At 40.2% G+C, this 22,111-nt stretch overlaps 1 protein-coding gene across 2 annotated transcripts in view; it reads right to left on the minus strand.

Moving 5' to 3' along the window:
* Positions 1-19,205, minus strand: part of ESYT2 (extended synaptotagmin 2) — a 74,604-nt gene extending 55,399 nt beyond the window's left edge. For both annotated transcript variants that reach the window (XM_077761434.1, XM_077761425.1), the window contains exon 1: positions 19,154-19,205. In XM_077761434.1, coding sequence (XP_077617560.1) covers positions 19,154-19,189 — 36 coding nt within the window. In that variant the 5' untranslated portion in view covers positions 19,190-19,205. The remainder of the gene's footprint in view (positions 1-19,153) is intronic.
* Between the last annotated feature and the right edge of the window lie 2,906 nt (positions 19,206-22,111).

The following is a 22,111-nucleotide window of genomic DNA, read 5'->3' on the forward strand; positions in this document are numbered from 1 at the left end:
CCTCAATATGGTGTTGGAATTAGTTTAAAATTCTGTATCATTCCACACTGAATAGAAATAACAACCATCCACGACAAGACAACCCTGAGGACCCCGCGGGCTTACAGCGGGTGACAGCGAGACTGCGATGCCTGGAGGTCAACAAGAGGGGAGTGCACGGGGGGCCCACGCCATCAGGTCTATAAAACTTGAGCTGCTGCTCTGTTTCATAAAGAAATATCCCCAATGTCGAGTGTCCTTTGAAAACATTACAGCAAGATGAGTTTAATCTGCCATGTATGCATTCCTTTTACCTGTTTTCAGATCTTTTCTTTGTTCCCGAATGTTACAAAGTGACAACATAAACTGTTTGCTTATACCTTATCCCCATAAACAACTGAAGCCCATCTGTGAAAACAGTGACTTTATCTGTTGTGATCTTAGACTGTGATGCCGCAAATCAGCACTCAAATCACACGTCGGAGCGCCCACCCTACCGAGAACAGGGCAGGCTGGTGACTGGCCGGCACCAGCGCCCCTCCGCAGGCAGGCAGCCATGTTCCTCAGTAACAGAGACAGAAGTCAGTCCCACCAGACACACCTGGGCCAAGAGGGGCTGCTGCGTCCTCTTCCCTGAGCAGGGGATAAGCAGCCGGTTCCTTTTTGCTAAATGGTGGAGAGTGCTCTTATAAACTTACAAACCTCAGAGAAATTGTTTCTCTGCATTTTAGTGCAGAAGGTTTTCCTACTACTACTCAGGGGTAAAATGTGTTTATTTTTTTAAGATTCCTTAGTTTCTTTGAAGAACTGGATTCTTGCTAAGTTCGGAAACCCCATAACCAGGTATCCTAAGTATAATGCCTCACACAGAGAAAGCTTTGACTAATCTAGATTTTCTATCCACTTCAAAGATTAGGGTATTGTCTGGAAGTCCACAAGCACAAACATGAGTGTATGCAAATCTGTGAGACAAATTACCAGATTTTTACAGAGTCCACAAAACCAAGAAGGCTAAGATTATAGAATGAGGGGCACCTGGGTGGCTCAGTTGGTTAGGCATCCGACTTCGGCTCAGGTCATGATCTCACAGTTTGTGGGTTCGAGCCCCACGTTGGGCTCTGTGCTGACAGCCAGCTCAGAGCCTGAAGCCTGTTTCGGATTCTGTGTCTCCCTCTCTTTCTGACCCTCCCCTGCTCACGCTGTCTCTCTCTCTCTCAGAAATAAGTAAAACATTTAAAAATTTTTAAAAAATCATAGATTGAGGTGCTTGATAAGACTGAGCTCCCTTCAAAGATTTTTGTATAAAAGGTTCAGAGGAGCAGGTGTGGGAAGGCAGATGCTGAAGACCTAGTCCTTGGATGGCTGAGAAATAGGTAATAAATCTCCTTCCAACTGGGTTTCTGGAAGATTAGTGAGGGCATTATCAATCTTCAAACCCAAGTGTACTTGTTTGAAATGATCAAAGTAACAGCCATGGCACTATTCTGTGCTGCTCTGTGTGCTCTGTGCCGGTTCCATGCTAAGCTATCAACATACTTATCTGAGGTAATTCTTACAACAAATCTACAAATAGGAACCATTAATTTCCCCAATTGACAGGTTAGGTACTAAGAGACAAAATGGAGATGAAAAGCCAGATTTGTGTGCCCCTGCTCTTGACCACTTTATTACTAAGGGATGTTGAAAGTGCTTGGAGATAGTTAATCCACAGAGCCCATCAAGTTCTTAATAGAACGTACTCTAATCAAAGAGTAAAGCTTAAAACTCAGATTATATGCCTTAAATTGTATGAAGTACTGGGGCACCTGGGTGGCTCAATCGGTTGAGCATCGGACTCTTGATTTCAACTCAGGTCATATTCTTGCAGTTCGTGGATCAAGCCTAGCATCTGGGATTGCTTGGGATTCTCTTTCTCCCTCCCTCTCTCTTTCTCTCTCTCTGCCGCTCCCCAACTCGTGTGTGCACCTGCATGCATCCTCTCTCAAAATAAACTTTAAAAAATTGTATGAAGTATTAAGTCAAAAGTAATAATTTTGTGTTTAATAGTGATCTACTTACCTAGACTCTAGAGGTCAAATACAGTACAAGTCCTGAAACAGCTGATAACAAAGTTCAGCAAGCATGACAGCAATTCACAATAAAACACGGTTACCAGACCCACTATTTCTAAGACTAAGAAGACGGCAATTTAAGGACTGATTTTATTTAACATTTGCATGAAAGGGCCATGATACTTAAGTACTAATGATAAACTATCACATACATATGTATCACCCTTGTGACCCAGCAATTCCATTCCTAAGCAGTGATTAAGTATCTTTTGCAAAAAAAAAAGTCCCAAAATGAAAAACAAGTGCCTTCTCTAACATTATTTGATTTCTCTAAGTTCACTGGTATTTCTCAAATTAAGTCTGCCAATGTGCTAGCAAATTCTTATTCATTCTATCATACAAAGCCAGAGTGATGCTATAAAGTTATTGTTTCTTTCTTGCAAACACACACCAATGCCACAAATTGCTTACATAATTTAAATTTATGTAGTAATAAAGCTTCTATACTCCCCATCAAGCACCAAGACAGAAATCCAGGTTGACTCGTGTGAGTTCTGGTTTTATTACTGCATCTTTGTCACTGTGCTAGCCCTCACTGCACTGCTCATGTAGTGAACTGAAGAACAGGCTGAATCAAGTAGCCATTTTTTGAGCAGTTACTTCTGGCTCTGTCCTCAGAGCTAGGGATACAACACAGACTTGGACACACTACTGTCCTTGGGAAGCTGGTGGAGTGGACTGGTGTGGAAAGGTGTGACCACCAGTCTGTGAGAAAGATCTGGGAGCCGGAGGGGGATCTGATGCTGCTTGGAAGAGTCCATAAGAGATTTGGGAAGAACACAGTGTATGATATGGGTTTGGAAAAATTACTTGGGGTTTGCTATGCAAAGAAGCGACTAGTCTAAGCAAAAATCATGGCATATGCAATTTACTCTGGCTGGATTTGAAGATGGGAAGAATGGTAAATGCTGAAGTTGAAAAATCAGGTCAGGAACAGCCTGAAATGTTTTCTATGCCGTGCAAAAGAATGTTGATTTTATTCTACAGGAATGAATGTGTCAATGCTGGAATGTTCAGGAGAGAAATGATGGAAGATCAGCGTTCGAGGAAACATTTTTACAGTGCTCACAATGTACTCTGGAATGATCAGAAACAGAAGGCAGAGAAAGCACCTGCACAAATAAGCCCTCAATACCAGTGACCTGGCTGGCACTGAAAGTCAAGCTGTCTCCTTGTAGCAGAATCTCAGGCATTCAATCATCCTGAGGTTTTTAATTTATGAGGGATTATTTCAAAGTGCCAAAGAAAAATATATCAAAATTGAAGTAAGTCTGTTACCAAAATGTAATTCTATTTACTAAGTCAAAAATCTGCTCTCTAATACATATTCATAAACATTTGCTTATGTTCTACCAAACAGAATTTAAAGTATCAAAAACATCGAAGATAAAAACTGGGATATATAGAGAAAATAGAAAACATATCCCTAAATCAGAGGAATCCATGAACATGTATCATTTGGTTTCAAACCTTATCTTTGAACTTAAAAAAAAGTACCAAAAAACCCCTTAAATCTCCTTTATGTAAGTCCAATTAAAAAACAAGTTTTCATATTATTTATATTGTCTCTACAAACTAGAAACAATCATTGTATGATTACTTAAGTTTTGATTATATTTAAAAGTCGACACTACCCAAGAAATCTTTTTAATCTTATCTTTAAAAAGAACAAAGGCATATTTTAGATTCTAATATAATGTTGATACTACCAAAGTTGTTTTGCTTAAAAAATTAAACCAAATATACAAAGACAGAACATTAATTGTGTGCCAGTTACTCTACAGCCATCTTGTCTGACCCTCAGCACACTCAGAACAGTTGACTGGCTCTGTCTAAGAGACCATGACATATAGACCCACGGAGGATGACTGATTTGTTCAAAAGCCGGGGAACAGGCTACAGGGAAGAGCCCCAGACTGAAGGTTTGAAAGTCCTCCCTGTTATACCTGCTAAAGCACAAGGGGTGCGGCTGGCGGGAGCACACCTGAAGATTTCTAAACAAATCATTTCCTCCATTTTTGACATTAAAAACATAATATGGGCTAATGCTTGAAGTTAAATAAAAGGACTGTCTTTCTTCTTCAAACAGCACTCCCCTTGAAGACATTAATACTTAGCACTTGTGTGGGACTTTACTACTCAATCCAGTGCCCGTAGAGCACTGAGTACCTCAACTCCACAAAAGTACACCAGAGTATGGGGAGTCCTTTTAAATTCCACTTGCATTAGCAACACTGAAACATGAAGTATATGTGTTCACTCCTTTATTTAAAAAAATCTAGAACAAGGTAATCAATATCTGAGAAAATATGAAGACATATATATATCTACTACACCAGAAGCATGACTGACTTAATATTTTTAAGTAAAATTCAAAAGATAAATGAGGACACCTGGATGGCTCAGTTAAGTGTCAACTCTGGATTTTGGCTCAGGTCAAGATCTCACAGTGTGTGAGACTGAGCTCTGTGTTGGGTTCTGTACTGACAGCACAGAGCCTGCTTAGGATTCTCCCTCTCCTCTCTCTCTGCCCCTCCCCAACTGGCGCACATGCTCGCTCTCACTCTCTCTAAATAAATAAACACTAAAAAAAAAAAATAAATGAATAATTATTTTGGAAACCAAATGTCATTAAACTTCAAATAATAAACTGGTCGATTAAGTTAATTGAATTCATTTATTCACATTCTTTCTCATCCCAAGAAGGGTTTGAGCTTCCCTCATTTCTGCACAGTCCTTTAGGCACTATCTCAAAAACAAACAAACAAAGCCAAAAGCAAAAACACACCCAACATAAATTCTTACTTGGAGCAGTGACTGATTCCAGTGAAAGAATTCATTATTTGGGGGGAAAGGGAAAAGGAACTCAATCCATCTGGTACAGCTGTTCAGAGTGTGCCTTTGGAACCTAGGAGAGGTCCCAACCAGCACAAACCCAAGTAAGCCCAACCTTACCAGCAACCCAGCACAATGGAGTGAGAAGCAACCACCCAGTGGCAATCCAAATACACCAGCCTTCTTACACCACACAGTGAGTTCTATAGAAGTCTACAAACTGAAAAGACCTAAGCAGGAGTTTTATTTTCTTATCTAAAATTAACACTTATAGCTCAAAAACCAAGAACAAATGAGGCAAGAATAGAAAAGAACCACAGGTTCTAAGAAAACATGAGACGCCTGTACTTTATTCACTATATTACAAGAGAAACTCTGTTCTCAGGAAACCTTTGTAAGCAATCAACTCTTACCTCTGCCTCGATATACCGATATACGGCAGGCTTACTTAAACAGACCTGACCTGCATTCAAAGAGTTCATGAGCTGAAGAGATACTAAGTAAAAATCTTCAAATGTTCACTATTGTTTTGTCTGCATACTGATTAATCTTAAAATCAATGCAAGTGAAAACAATCTTGCAGCAAGTTAAAATTATCCAGAAAAAAAGTCTGGTTGACACACAAATCAACCAGAGAGTTCAAGGTTCCAACCCACAGAATGACTTGGATTCAGAACTCCTATCAATGAAGGCACAAGTGTGGGACGCCAATGCAAGAGAGTGTCAGAAACTGTCCTCACTCTCCTGACCTTGGATCAAGTAGACATTTATAATTCTCTATGTAGTGCAACCCTATCCTGACAGACACAGCCAGTAATGTGTGAATGGCCTGCTGAGATAAAGTGGAGAGGACCTGGAGGAAAAGAAAAAACCACTACAATTTCTTCATACTATATAATTACAATGAGGAAAAAAGGGGTTAGAGACAGTACTAAACACTGATATTGGACAAAACTTCCAAATGAAAGGATTTCAAAAATTTTCAACTTTAAGTCATCAATATCTTGCAGTGTACTTATTACCTCTTGGTAAACATATCAATGAGGAGTTCTGAGCATTCTAACAGATTGGCTGTTGAACTTACCAGTAGAAAATGACTATAAATTGGTACCAACATAAATTTGTGCCTCCAACCTTTTTATAAACTACTTTACCTATTTTCCAGAAGGGTTATTGTAAAAACGACCTCTATTTTTCCTCACAACCCCCAGCCCTAATCCACCCTTTTTTCCCCCTTTTTCATCTTTTTTCCTAAGATACTGGGACTCTTTCTCCTAACAGCTACTTCTACAAAGAAAGTATTCAAGGTTAAAAACAGGAGAGAGGACTCTTTCTCTCAGAACCTGTCAATTCTGTAATAAAATGTTAACAGTAGGATCAAATTTCTCATTTGGGGGTAAAAAGAAATTGCACAAAATAACTATTATCTATTTCTAGTCTACATAAAAAGTAGGCAGTCAAACTAATTCATGCAGTAAATCCACAGTTGTACTTTTCTCAGTGGTTTTGTGTCAGCTTTAGGTGGACTTTAATTACTGTGGATTTGATACACCAAAAAGAACGCTACACAACAAAGACATTAAAATACATTAACAATGCTGGAAAATTCACCTGTTTAAAGGCCCTTTCCTACCAGGAAACATTTCCAAAATTCTCTCCTAGGCGCTTTTTACATTAGCAAGAAATCTCACTGGGGAATCTGAGAAGCACCAATATTCCTTCAGGGTTTACCTGAGACCACAGATAGTCACCATGATCACTCCTTTAAATTCTCACTGCCTACACCTATAAACCTATCAGGGTATATTTGTTGCTTTCTTTTGTGGTCTCAAACTAACATTTGGAAATAAGAGCTGTCTGCTGACCAAAGGAAGGTAGGCTGAAACTCCAATGGAGAGCCACAGCATGGACCAGCCCTCAGCTCCATGGTCTTGAGACTCTTCTGGCTCAAGAACTGGCAGAGAGGGGAAGTATTTACACACACTGCTGACAAATGTTTGTTCAAAGCATGTTCTCTTCAATAATTCATTAGTCTTTGTTATGTGAATGACCACTACCTATTTCTGTAGATCAGGAAAGATTAAACTAAAAACTAGGGGTGCCTGGGTTGCTCAGTCAGTTAAGGGTCCAACTTCAGCTAAGGTCATGATCCCGTGATTCATGAGTTCGAGCCCCGCGTTGGGCTCTGTGCTGACAGCTCGTAGCCTGGAACTTCCTTCAGGTTCTGTGTCTCTCTCTCTCTCTCTGCCTCTCCTCAGCTCACACTCTGTCTTACTGTCTCAAAAACAAAGACTAAAAAGTTAGGTTTATCCCCGCACATCTTCTATAATCAAGCTGTCTAAATTATTTGAAAACCAATTCTTATTTCTAATTCACTAAAAGTATATATATTTTAAAGGAATTTTACTATGAGGCCTTCTGTAGCTTCATATAGTATATCTGCCATGTTGAAAGTACTATTCATTCATCCATTTATTTCTGATGGGAGGCTTCAAGTTTCAGCACATAAATGTTAAATTTCAGGAAAATTTAAGCCAGGACTAATATTCAATGACAGAATCTAAACAGGAACACTTTGTAACTTCTACCCACGAGGACAATTAGATAGATAACCCTTCATCAAACTACTAACGTCAAGAGATTTACTTAATGCTTTACAGGTAAGATGCAGGTCTATGGATATTTTCCGAAGACTTGAAGCATATTTCAGTAAAATTCCAAAGTCATTTTAGACATTCTTTATTCAACTGCTCAAGAAAAGTCATACAAATTATGTGACAATCTTGATTCAGAGTTGAGGTTCTGGCATAAATTACATCAATTTTATAAATTAAAATGAGTCCAAGAATAGGAAACATGTCTTCTCCTTCACTAAACATTTAAGACAATCTGGTTGCTTTTGCTTTTAAATTCAAATCAAATGCTACTATTCAAATTTATATGCTTATGTTTTGACTGAAATGGACCAGTAGATAGATATGTAATTGTAGCACTGAATTAATTGCACATATTCTATGTACCATGTGGAATCGATCTAGCTTTGTTCTACTATTAAAGAAAAAAAGAGGGCACTTGGGTGGCTCAGTTGGTTAACATCTGACCAGCTCAGGTCATGATCTCACTGTTCGTGAGTTTGAGCCCTGCGTTCAGTTCTGTGCTGACAGCTCAGATCCTGCAGCCTGCTTCAGATTTTGTGTCTTCCTCTCTCTCTCAAAAAAAGAAAAAAGAGGGGCACCTGGGTGGCTCAGTCGGTTAAGCATCTGACTACGGCTCAGGCCATGATCTCACAGTTCGCGGGTTCGAGCCCCGCATCAGGCTCTATGCTGACAGCTAGCTCAGAGCCTGTCTTCAGATTTTGTATCTCCCTCTCTTTCTGACCCTCCCCTGCTCACGCTGTCTCTCTCAAAAAAAAAAAAAAAAAAACAGAACGTTAAAAAAAAAAAAAACCAACAGGAAGAAGAAACGATAGGACGCTGTGAAGTCAGAGTTAAAACCCCCTAATACAGAACTGACAGGAATACCAAACATCTACACAGACGCAGAAGTCACTTCATGTTTAAAAATTAACTGAATTTTTCATTTTCAAGAAACAGGTTTATATATTTCTAAGAGCTTAATTTTATTCTCTCACACAGGCAAATATATATTTAAAGTTATGAGAATGAAGTCACAAACCCAAAATCTACCCATTTTCTCCGTTTATTCCTTTATTAGTATGCAATGAAGAACCGGAATCAGACACTTGAAAACATGAGGGCTCTTTTCCTAAATATAATAATTTATTTTTACTAGATGTTTGAAACCAAGATGCTGATACATCCTCCATTATGCCTGTTTGTCATTAACTGTGATCGCGCAATACAGAAGTAACTAAGAAAACCCAACAACCACCCCCCCTTCAATTTTGTGTTACAGTGATATCCTAGGGAGAAATATCATGGCTTACTCTATTGTTCTTTCTTTTCCATGCAAGAGGCTTAATAACAGGGAATCTCAGGGGGGTCAAAAATCACAAAAATTTTTGTACATCTTTTTGTATTTTTTGAGAGAAAGTACATGTCTGTGCATGCCAAGTGGGGGCAGGTTAGCAGGAACAGTAAGAGAATCTCAAGCAGTCTCCACACCCAGCACAGAGCCTGACACAGGGCTCAAACTCACAAACCGTGACCTCATGATCTGAGCTGAAATCAAGAGTTGGACGCCTAACTGACTGAGCCACCCAGGCACCCCTTTGTATATCTCGTGACCAAATCCTAGATTCTCCCCAATTCTTCCTAGAAAACCTACTAGTTTATTCACTATATGTGCATCACTACATATAGAAATGATAATTAGATCACTTGTTCATTCACTATATATGTGTAATTATATACAGAAACAACTAGATCCTAAAGTCACCTTGAAGAATTTCTCTTCTTTTGGAATATTACAGACATTGCAAAAAGCACCAAAAGGCCCTGTATGCACTTCACCCAGTTTCCCAAAAGGATGTACTCTATACAACTATAGTGCACCCTCAAAACCAGGAAGTAGATACGATTTCTACCATTTATGTATCAATCACCTATCACCTCTCTCATTTTCTACCACCTACCTACTTCTCTACCACACAGGTCATTAAAATCACAAAACCCACACAGGAACTGACTCTATGTGCATGGGCTGTCCAGAACAAGCAGGTCCACAGAGACAGGACTGGATGGGTGGTTGCCTAGGGTTAGGGTGAAAAATGTGGAGGGAATAGGTAGGTGTGTTTGTGGGCAAGAGTTGAAGAGAGGACAAAATCATTCTAAAATTAGATATTGGTGATGGTTCTACAATACTGTGCTATACTGAAAAACAACGAATTGTACATTTTGAGTGGCTGAATTGTATGGTATGTGAATTCTTTCCCAAATATAGCTGTCAAAAATAAGAGAAACAAATATACCATTCCCTAAAATACATACTGTGTTACCATACTTCACTTATTCTACTCAGATATTTCCCAAAATAATATCAAAACCAAGTAAGTAACCCCAGAGTCCTAGAGATAAATTAGTAGCCTGAGAGGTCTGTGTTGGTGGATTAAGCAACAAACAAGGACACATTGTGATCTATTGCCCCTTAAAGGCCACCTGCCCCAATTGCTGGTGAAGGAGGAACATACAGAGGTATGCCATTATGGGGACCAAATTATTTTTGTATTTAAACTTGTATATGTCAGAACTGAAATATCTGGTGAGGCCATAAAGATACAGGAGTTTTTACTACATGATATGCTGTATATTTAAACAATGCTTATATTTCCCCCCAGAAAACCCTATTCTTCCACTTCCTCACGTCCTCACTCCTTCATGTTTTCACTTCCTCACCTCTTCACCCCTCCAATCCCTCACTGTCTCACCCTTTCAGTCCTTCACCTCTTCACTATTCCAGTTCCTCACTGCCTCACCTCTCCAGTCCCTCACAATTTCACACCCTCACCCCTGCACTCCTCCAGATCCTCCCCCTTCACCCCTCCAGTCCCTCATTCTTTTCCTCCTCCACTCCCATCCCCTGCTCCTGGTTCCTTTTTGTTTAATTTTTAAGAGCTTGCAGGGACCTGGCAGATAAATCACTGTACTTCCTCACCACTTGGCAGATAAAGGATCTGAGTCCCATCAAGTTGGTGCTAGCCAGCAGCCACAGAGCTGGGATCCACGGAGGACCGGCCTCTGACTCGGACTCCACACCAGGCAAGCTCCCCTGAAGCACTGCTGGCCACACTGCTCTGTGGGGCAGTCAGACTCCCCACCTTTCCCTACACAAAAATGAGGCTCTTGTGAAGGTTTTAAAATCCATAAAAATTACCAGTGTCTCTAGCCTGTTCTTCTGAAACTATAAAATGTAAAATAAATGAAACAGTGCTCATGACTCATAAAAACATAAATTCAGTAAATGGTCACATTTATCAGGTACTTCCCAAGTTACTGAACTTGTCTGATGCCATTTCATAGGTGAAGTAAGTGAATCCCAATCTATAGTGGTTTACTTCACTCTCTACTGCTTAAAATTTACAAACAGCCTCATACCTGGTGCTAATAATAACAGTATTTTCATTTAAAAAGGTTCTATGTCAGGGTGCCTGGCTGGCTCAATTGGCAGAACATGAGACTCCTGACCTCAGGGGCAGGAGTTCAAGCCCCATGTTGGGCATGGAGACTACTTAAAATAAAAATCTAAACAGTACCATTTAGTATCCAAAATATTTAAAGAACTTATAAAACTCAACACCCAAAAAACAAATAATCAATTTAAAAAATGGGCAGAAGACATGAATACATATCTTTCAGAGAAAACATACAAACGACCAAAGACACATGAAAAGATGCTCAACATCACTGACCACCAGGCAAATACAAATCAAACCCACAATGACACACCACCTCACCCCTGTCAAAATGGCTAAAATTAACAACACAAGAAACAACAGGTGTTGGTGAGGATGAGGAGAAAGGAAAACCGTTTTACACTGTTGGTGGGAATGCAAACCGGTACAGCGACTCTGGGAAACAGTACGGAGGTTCCTCAAAAAGTTAAAAATAGAACTACCCTATGCTCCAGCAAGAGCACTACTGGGTATTTACCCAAAGGATACAAAATACTGATTCGAAGAGATACACGCACCCCTATATTTCTAGCAGCATTAGCAACAACAGCCAAATTATGGAAAGAGCACTGACTGATGAATGGATAAAGATATGGTATATAAATGCACATATTACATACATAGGGTATATATTTATAATATACATACACAGATACACAATGGAATACTTAGCCATAAAAAAAGTATCAAATTTTGCCATTTACAACAACGTAGATGGAGCTATCAGGTCATGATCTCATGGTTTGTGAATTCGAGCCACGCGTTGGGCTCTGTGCTGACAAATAGCTCAGAGCCTGGAGTCTGCTTCAGATTTTCTCTCTCCCTCTCTCTGCCCCTTCCCTGCTCATGCTCTGCCTCTCAAAAATAAATAAATGTAAAAAAAAAAAAAAAAAAGCTAACCAGCAGCAGACCAATTCTGCCGAGAGCTATTAGAAAAGCCAGAGGAAACACGTTCCTGCACGCGTGCTCACACTCTCACACATGCATATACATGCCAGAAGATGCTGGAAATCTGCCAAGGCATGAAGGCCCAGAGGAGCTGAAACACAGGGGAGAAAGCACTGCTATGGTAAGCTGACCTTCTGAGCCTGCTGTCCCTCCAGGGATGGGGTGCAAAGGTTGATAAAGTGTCTGAGAAGCAGAGAAGCCATAGAGTTAATGGAAATATCAAAAGACCAGAGACACAAGAATTGGAGAGTTGGGTCGGCTAAGCAACAGGACTATAGGTTCCAAGATCCTCAGGAGAGGGAAGTGAGCTTTACTCTTACAGTTTCACCACCGAGGTATCTGCCAAATTCTTAAGCTACTCAGGGGCAAGAACCTAGCCCCTAACAAGTAAAAGACAGCTTCAGCAGGCTCCTCATACTGAGAAAGCAAAACATGGACTCTGAAAGTGACTGAAGAGGGACTAAGTCAACACTGCCTGTCTTCCAGCCTGAAAGGTAGTGAGAACAGACTAGAGCTTTCCCTGCAATGTGCCCTAGGGCTAACTCAGAACCTTACTAGATTAAGGTGATCTGTTCCCGTTCTGCCCTAATTTAGAGGGTAGGGGGAGCCCCCTCTGGAGGAGAGGAACATTATTCAGAGCTGTAATATACTGTACACATTTACAACCAGTTCTGAGGTGGCCGACTTTGGGATGTAAATATTCCCACAATGGCCAATTTCAGGTTACTAAATAAACTCACTAAATGTGGAGTTGGGAAGAGTTAGCTATTGTGGAAATGCAAACCAGCCCACAATGAGATACTTCACATCTACCAGGATGGCTATAATCAAAAAGACAAAAAAATAACAAGTGTTTGTGGGGCACCTGGCTGACTCAGTGAGTCAGAGTATGTGAATCTTATCTTGGGAGTCTTGAGTTTGAGCCCGATGTTGGACATAGAGATTGCTTAAAAATATATACATTTATTGTTAATGCCCACTGGTGATGGTTAAAAGCTGAATAAAGATTAAAAAAAAAAAAAAAAAAAGTGTTGGCAAGTATTTAAGAGGAATTAGAACTTTTCTGCCCTGTTGGTGAGGATGTAAAATACTCCCACTACTGTAGAACGTTTGACAGTTCCTCAAAAAGATGAACCCAGCAATTCCACTTCTAGGTATACACCCTCCCCCTGCAAATTGAAAACAGGTATTAAAATAAAAATTTGTACACAAATGTTCACAGCACTGTTCACATAGCCAAGAGACAGAAAAAAACCAAATGTTCATCAATGGATAGGATGATAAACAAATGGATAGACAAATCGTGGTAGGTCCATATAATGGAATATTATTCACCATAGAAAGAAATAACACATACTGCGGGGTAAAATCTTGAAAATATTATGCTAAGTGAAATAAGTCAGACACAAAAAGTCACATATTGTAGGATTCTGTTTTTATCAAATATTCAGAACAGGAAAATCAGAGACAGAAGCAAATTAGCAGCAGCATGGGCAAGGGGAGGGTGATGAAAATGCTTTGGGACCAGACAGAGGTGACAGGTGCACAACACTGTGAAGGAACTAAATGACACCGAATTATACATTTTTTAAAAGTTAATCTTGCTATTTGAATTTTATTGCAATAAAAATAAAAGAAAAATATGAATTGTCAAGCCAAGAAAAATGAGGAAGCTTAAATACATATTGCTAAAGTGAAAGAAGCCACTCTGAAAAGGCACATATGATATAATCCCAACTACCTGGCATTCTGGAGAAAGCAAAACTATAGACAATAAAAAGATCAGTAACCACCCAGGGGTTTGGGAGAGAGAGGGAAGAACAGGGATTTTTAAGGTACAGGAGTTTTTAGGCCAAGGACTCCTATATAAAGAGTGAACTTTAGCTAAAGGAATCAACACTGTTTCAGTAACTGTAACAAATATGCCGCACTAATATCCTGGGCTCCTAAGTAACCAGACATAGGTAGTCTTGTCATCTTCCCCCCCGCGAATGTTGCCTTATATGACAAAAATGACTTTCAGATGTGATCAATTAGGGATCCTGAGTTGGGGAGAGTAGCCTGGATAATCCAGGTGGGCCCTAATGCAATCACAGCATCCTTCCATGAGGGAGCGGAGCTTTGGCATAGACAGAACAGAAGGCAATGTGATGATGGAAACAGCTGCTGGCTTTGAAGGCGGAGAGGAGGCCTAGAAGCTGGGAGCACAGCCCTGCTGACCCTTCGTCTCAGCCCATAGGAACTGATTTTAGTGTTTTGGCTTCCAGGCTTGTGGACAAATCTGTGTTGTTTTAAACCAACAAGTTGGCAGTATTTGTTATAGTGATTCCAGGGCAGGCAGCAAGCCAAGATGGGACGTAACCTTTGCCTTCCTGCTCCATTCACTATGAAATTATTATCTATAGGTAATTCCTTTTAAACTACTTCATATGCATAGCAAGGTTCACTTCTTTATTCCCCCAATGTGAAACCACAAGCTGACTCAAGATATTACATAAAATCAACACTTTGTATTAGGTACTGGATAGATTTCTCGGTCTTTATGTACATGAAAAAATAACTAGAAATTATATTGTTATTTATGATTTGAATTACATTTGGGCTTTTGCTTTTAAAAATCCAGTACTTAGGAACACCTGAGTGGCTGAGTTGGTGAAGCGTCTGACTTTAGCTCAGGTCATGATCTCATGGTTCGTGAGTTAGAGCCCCACGAGTTTGAGCCCCGCATCGCGCTGAGTTTGGAGCCTGGAGCCTGCTTCAGATTCTGGGCCCCTCCCTGGCTGGCACTCTCTCTCTCAAAAAATAAATAAACATTAAAAAATAATAATAAATAGGGGCACCTGAGTGGCTCAGTTGCTTAAGCAGCCGACTTTGGCTCAGGTCATGATCTCAGTTTATGGGTTTGAGCCCTGCATCGGACTCTGCTGACAGCTCAGAGCCTGGAGCCTGCTTCGGATTCTGTGTCTCCCTCTCTCTCTCTGCCCCTCCCCCACTCCTGCTTTCTCTCTCTCTCGATTAAATATTAAAAAAAATTTTTTAAAATAATAATAAAAATAAAAATCCAGCACTCAGACAGTAACTTAGAAAGTATTAACAGATCTTATGTACTCATTGCTAGGCATTTAAATATTTATAGCACAAATGAAATACATGAACAAACTCAGTAAGCAATTCAACTCAAATATGTGCAATAATGGCAACATGAGCATTATATAAAAATTTACAAACTGAGTGTAGAAAGTCCTAATAAAACAAGGAATTGGTAGTTCACTGTTCCAAAAATTCACTAGGTTTACTGAGTAAACTGTAAAGAAATAAATGCATTCTGCGAGGTGCTATAGTGGAATATAAAAAGTCCTTTTCTCCAAAGTCCTATCGTATTCACAAGTAGAGCACAAAGCAGATATGACTAAATGCTTTAACAAATATGTAAACAAACTTTAGTAAGAAAACAGAAGATAACAGTATTGCTCCGATCGATAATTTTAGCAATTTGATGCTGGTATCTCAGAATGTGAGCAGCATAAAAGTGAAAACCAGTATACAATGTACACCAGCGCAGCATTTATGGGATGAAGCAAGTTGGACAACATTCTCTTCCCACATCACTGGATTTACCTTGTACAGTTCTACCTTATTTGGGGAAACCTAAAACATCACCCTCCAGGACACAAACAGAAGGAAACAACTCCACAGATAATACAGGTTAAACTATCACAACTGACCCAGAAATAGGAGTGCATTTTCAAATCCCCACTTGAGTTACTAACCGACAGTGATTCACAAGAGGAAGGAAATGAGTGCTAGAATGAACCAAGTTTCCAAGATGACACTTCAGAATGTAACTATGGTGTATACTGCATCAGGGCAGCTGCGGAAGGCGGGAAAATCAACCATGTCCTCAGGATAGCATTTAAGGAAGCAGCAGCAAGGATGAGGGTTAATAACATAGGGATGTACAGAAAAATAGAGAAATTAATAAGCAGCACTTTTGAGTGTGAATAATAACAACGCATTAAGGTAGATAAACTCCTAGCAACAAAACCAACAAACCACAGTGAAACAGAAACAAAGAGAAACTCCAGGTCTCATGTGCCCTCTTCAGCTGAAGCGGGGGAGGAGGTGGTAAGGTGGGTAAGAGAAGCGACTGGGCAGCAGGACACTGGCAGCAACACCAGGGCTACTGAGAGGGAACATCGGTCACTCAGATCACTAACTCAAGGGCACCGCTGGCCGCCACTGCCCTGCCAGGCCCAGCAGAGCCCTTGGCCTTTCCTCATTCCAGACTCGTAGCCACACCATGGGTTCATTTCATGGCTCATTGCGATGTTTCTCTAATGAGGAAACTTAGGTCCTAAGAGGTGTGACTGACTTCCCCAAGTGCAGTCAGGCGGGGACTGGACTCAGATGGGAACCCAGAGCTACCAGGTCCAGAGCCTGCTTCTCGAGTGTGCACCTAAGTCACGATGCCATCACAAGGGAGACTGGCACCACGAGGGCAGCCCCCTCATCTGCCAGTGGCACACCAGTCAGTGAGGGAGGGCTGCCAGACTAACTCCAGTCACATGGCTGCTGACACAAAGTCAGCTGACCATCCAGCGGGTTTTTTCAGCAGTTTCCAAGGAGCCATCACGACTGTACTACATGAAGCCAGTACTCGAGTTTAAAATATTCCTCCTGTTAACAAACTTTACTATCCCAACACAGCACAGAGAAAGAAAAGCTAGTTAAGCTGAGACACCATGTGTGGGGAATGCTTTTTTTCTGAAGGCTATTCACATAAGAGGGGATCTGGACGAATCAACTATGCATCTGAACATCAACATCACTCAAAAATAAACACTGTCCTCCAAAGTGAGACTTTTGTCTATAAAATTATCATGCTACTCTTATGAATTCAAAAATAATTCATGTATTCTGAAACATATCTGATAAATAGCTCAAGCAAATAATGTTTCAGAACCTGAAAAGGGCAGAATATTAAATACACCTCAAACTCTAGTTTTATTTTCTCACCATATAATATCAAACAAGCTTGTTTCTGGAACCTACCAAATATCATTTAAATAAAACATAGCATCCCCATAAAATAGGTAATATTGCAATAACCAAAGTCATATTTCGAATGACATAATGTCCGCAATGTAATGCTGAATGAAGGATACGACACATACACGTATATCCATACAGAGATTCAAAAAATCATCAAGACGTTAGTAACGGTCCTCACTAGTTAGCAGGATGAAGGTGACTTTTTTTTTTCTAATTTTTTTTTAATGTTTTTTTTATTTATTTCTAGGAGAGAGAGAGAGAGAGAGACAGTGTGAGCAGGGGAGGGTCAGAGAGAGAGGGAGTCACAGACTGAAACAGGCTCCAGGCTCTGAGCTGGCAGTCAGCACAGAGCCCGACGCGGGGCTCGAACCACGAACCGCGAGATCATGACCTAAGCGAAAGTCGGACGCTTAACCGACTAAGCCACCCAGGCGCCCCTGAAGGTGACTTTTTCTTCCTTACTCTTCTCCAAAGCTTGAGATGTTCTACAGTGAGGATGCCTTCATTTCCTACTAAAAAGACTATATGTTTATGAGCAATAAAGAAAAACATACCTGTGTATTCATTAAAAATAGGTAAGAGAGGCGCCTGGATGGCTCAGTTGGCTGAGTGTCTGACTCTGTGCTGAGCGCAGAGCCTGCTTGGGATTCTCTCTTTCCCTCTCTCTGCCCCTCCCCTTCTTACATTCTCTTCTCTCAAAATGAATAAAATAAACTTAAAAAAAATAGGTAAGAGGAACTTCACCAAGTGAACAAACAAAAAGAACTTTGAGTTCAACTTCAATGACAGTTTTGCAAATAAAAGGGAAAGTACAGTGTGAACTGTCAGGTTAGTATTTCCACAGCTGCCTTTGAATGGCTGCCCCCAATTCCCGCATGTAGTCACCAGGATAGCACTGCTCTGGACACACAAGGTGCACTCAAGATGCAGTCACTCTGCTCTGATACTTTGGTCTGCACACCATGTTGCAATCCACCAGGCGAACTGTGCATCGCAGAGGTGTTCACCCTGAGTGGTCATAAAACTGCCTTTCACAAAGCAGGCAAAGACAGCAGGACATAAAATTGGACATCCATGCATAGTCGGATCAACAAACCCTAGAATAAAGTTTTAATCCTCATCAACTGAATCTTTGTTTTATTTAAAAAAAATTTTTTTTTTAATGTTTTATTTATTTCTAGGAGAGAGAGAGACAGCGTGAGCAGGGGAGGGCCAGAGAGAGAGGGTGTCACAGACTGAAACAGGCTCCAGGCTCCGAGCTGGCAGTCAGCACAGAGCCCGACGCGGGGCCTGAACCCACGAACCGCGAGGTCATGACCTAAGCGAAAGTCGGACGCTTAACCGACTAAGCCACCCAGGCGCCCCCTGAATCTTTGTTTTAAAAGAGAGCAATTTGGGTGCACCTTGGTGGCTCAGTCGGTTGAGCATCAGACTTTGGCTCAGGTCATGATCTCAGGGCTCGTGAGTTCAAGCCCCACATCAGGCTCTGTGCTGACAGCTCGGAGCCTGGAATCTGTTTCTGACTCTGTCTCCCTCTCTCTCTGCCCCTCCCCTGCTCATGCTCTGTTTCTCTCTCTCTCTCAAAAGTAAATAATAGGCATTAAAAAAAATTAAAAATAAATAAAAATAAAAGAGCGATTTGGAGAGTCTGGATTATTACCTTAATAAATGTGCAAAATGTTCTAAATGGCATATTTTTTTTAAAAAATGAACATATCACCCCACCAATAGAAAGACCTAAGAAAGGTTTGCTTTTCCTTTTTCCATACATACTGAAGAGTCAAGAAAACTTAAATCCTAAACCACATTTTCCTGAACAAATGATTTTTAGTATGGTTCATCACAAAGAGAAAAATTCACAGTAACAATCCTATTCAAAGTTGTTATTTTCCACCAACTATCATTGTGAGTGATTTGGAATTATGAATGATATTTTTAATACATTTTTTTCCTGGATTAAAAAAATGAGTACCTATTACTTCTACTTAAAAAAAAAATAAACTACAAATGCATACTATGACTAAAACTAGGATCATATATGGATCTGTATTCTTACCAACTGGTAAATTCTTGAGTTTTTAAGCCCCGTTGTACTCACATTTATCTCTGGCACCAAGCAGGAGACTTGGAACATAGCAAATGCTAGTAAATGTTGGTTGAATTAATAAATAAATGTGTAAAGGCTCATTTCTAATACCCATGCATAAATCAAGCTACTTCCTTAAAATGTAATCTCTAGGAAAAATGCACAAAAATAAATGGCTTCCTTAAAAAATAGGACTCTTTTAACACAAGAAAAATAAATGAAGAAAAGTCAGTGACAGGGAGAAAGAGCAAAAGAAAACTCACAGAAAACACGTTTAATGGAAAAATGATGGCACACAAAAGAAACCACCGATACTGTTTATGTAAGAACTGTGCCCCACCCAACTCCAAAAGAACACTAGGTGACTCAGTATTTAAGAACAATAAGATCCTTAAGAGAATGGTCTATTTGAGGGAAGGTGGGCGGGTACTTCCAGCCACCTCCAGGTAAAAAGCATACCAATCCAGCAATAATCTTGGCTTGTTTTTCCAGCAGCTGAAGGAAGAAGAGAATTCCACTGCACAAAAGCTTCCATTTTCTGATTTCACAAGCTTAATTCTGAACACATCACTATCTCCCCTTCCTGCAATGCCAAAACACTCTGAGTCTCAAGAGTAGTATTTACATTTATGCCTAGTACAGGCTCCCTGTGAGCTGGGAGAGCTGCCCTTCTCTGAGAACGGCTTCCCCAACTGGAGCATATCTACTCCTCACCCTTGAGCCCACAACTGATGAGCCACTACTGCTTTCCATCACCTTCCTATAGAGCTCCCTCCAGACGGGACAGTCCAGGTGGGCTCTGATGTTCCCACAAGATATGCCTTATTTCCCACTGTGCACTTTTATCTTGCTCTTCCCACAGAATATAATGCCATACCCTTCTATTCTTAAATATTCATAAATACGTCTTACATGTACCCCCTCACCACTAACCATCCTCTGTTCTGACCACCATGGCACTGAGCCCATCACATTCTCCCACCTATCTACCAAAAAGACAGCACACACATAAAGGCAGGATGGCTTCTTACACTTCTGCATATAATAGGTCCTCAGATCTTTAAAAAAAAAATTTTTTTAGCATTTTTATTTTTGAGATAGAGACAGAGTGTGAGCAGGGAACGAGGAGAGAGAGAGGGAGACACAGAATCTGCAACAGGCTCCAAGCTGTTAGCACAGAAGTTGACACAGGCTCGAACTCATGAACTGTGAGATCATGACCTGAGTTGAAGTCAGACACCCAACTGATTGAGCCACCCAAGCACCCCCAGATCTTTAAATGGATAAAGAAATTCATCTAAGGCAGCACTGTGTCAAGGAAACTAAAAAAGGTAATGATTTAGCAAAATATAATAAAATGCAAAAGACTACAAAAAATACATTCTAAAATGATATGATAAAATGAATCTAATATACAACAAACCATTCTATACCCTAAAGTCTTAATCATAACATAATTACGTATCAATAACTTGAATCAAAGCAAAGAGTTTATAATAACGCACAGAAAAACACACATTTAAGCTATTCATATCTTTGAAGCATGGGTTCTATCTCATTCAAATTTATTTAGCCATTATGGTATCAAATTTTACAGCAACATCAGGATCAAAGTAAAAATATTTATCTCCCTAGTTTTCATTCATAAGCCCACACTTTTCATTAAATATTCTCTTAAATGCTTCCAAATTTAAGTTGGAACAGTAATTTTTAAAGCTGTAACAGTTTTACACTATATTGTACACCTGAAACTGTGATATAACACTATACTGGAATTAAAATAAAAAACCGAATAAAATTTAAAAAAAAGAGTTAAAACAGTTTTAGCTGGAATTCTGTAAACAAGGACATATATATATGTATGACTTACTCTGTATTGTAATTTTCTTTTTCACTTATTTTTAGAAGAAACTCAATGTTTATAATACTTTTCAAACATTTATTATTTTTTTAAGTTTTTTTTTTTTATCTTGAGAGAGCATGTGAACAAGGGACGGGGGTAGAAAGGGAGAGAGAGAATCCCAAGCAGGCTCGACACCGCCAGTAATGCAAAAAATCCAACCAGGGGCTTGAACCCACAAACTGTGAGATCATGACCTGAGCTGAAGTCAGGCACTCAACTGACTGAGCCACGCAGACACCCCTGTTTTTTTATTTTTATTTTGGAGAGAGACAGTGTGTGCACAAGAAAGAGCAAGGGAGGAATGAAGGGAGAATCTTAAGCAGGCTCCAGGCTTAGCACACAGCCTGACTCTGATCCCACAACCCTGGGATCATGAAGTGAGCTGAAATCAAGAGCCAGATGCTCAACAGACTGAGCTACCCAGGTGCCCCTAATACTTTTTAATAAGCACTACTGAGATATAACGCACATACCACACTGATAGGGGAAAGACAGACAAATGAAAAATTAAGAATTCAATGATGACACTTGATTCTCCATGATTCTCCATGATCCTGTAAGTCTACTTTAACATAGAAAAATTCCTTTGGAAACTTCCTTTATCTATATGCCTTCCCCACCCCCCAAGATATACGTTGGCAATCATCCTCCAAGCTCATATGGCCTACTGATATACATCCGAAGGGTTCATGACTGAGTTTTTACTAAACGGGAATAAAAGACCTTTCCCTAACAGGAACTAGCCCCTTAAGGTCCTGAAAACCTGGTTTCCAAAATACCTTAGACTTACACCATCCCTAACACCCTCCCAACCTGATGGTATATACTCAGTCACTCTTCATAACCCCGAAGCATCCAACTTCGGCTCCGGTCATGATCACACAGTTTGTGGATTCGAGCCTGCATCGTGCTCTGTGCTGACAGCGCAGAGCCTGTAGCCTGTTTCAGATTCTGTGTCTCCCTCGCTCTCTCTCTGCCCCTCCCCCACTCGTGCCCTGTCTCAAAAATAAATAAAACAAAAAATTAAAAACAAACAAAACATAAAACAAAACAAAAACCCACCTTTT

The sequence above is a fragment of the Crocuta crocuta genome, unplaced genomic scaffold, assembly GCF_008692635.1.
Source record: "Crocuta crocuta isolate KB4526 unplaced genomic scaffold, BGI_CrCroc_1.0 scaffold408, whole genome shotgun sequence".
Classification (NCBI taxonomy): domain Eukaryota; kingdom Metazoa; phylum Chordata; class Mammalia; order Carnivora; family Hyaenidae; genus Crocuta; species Crocuta crocuta.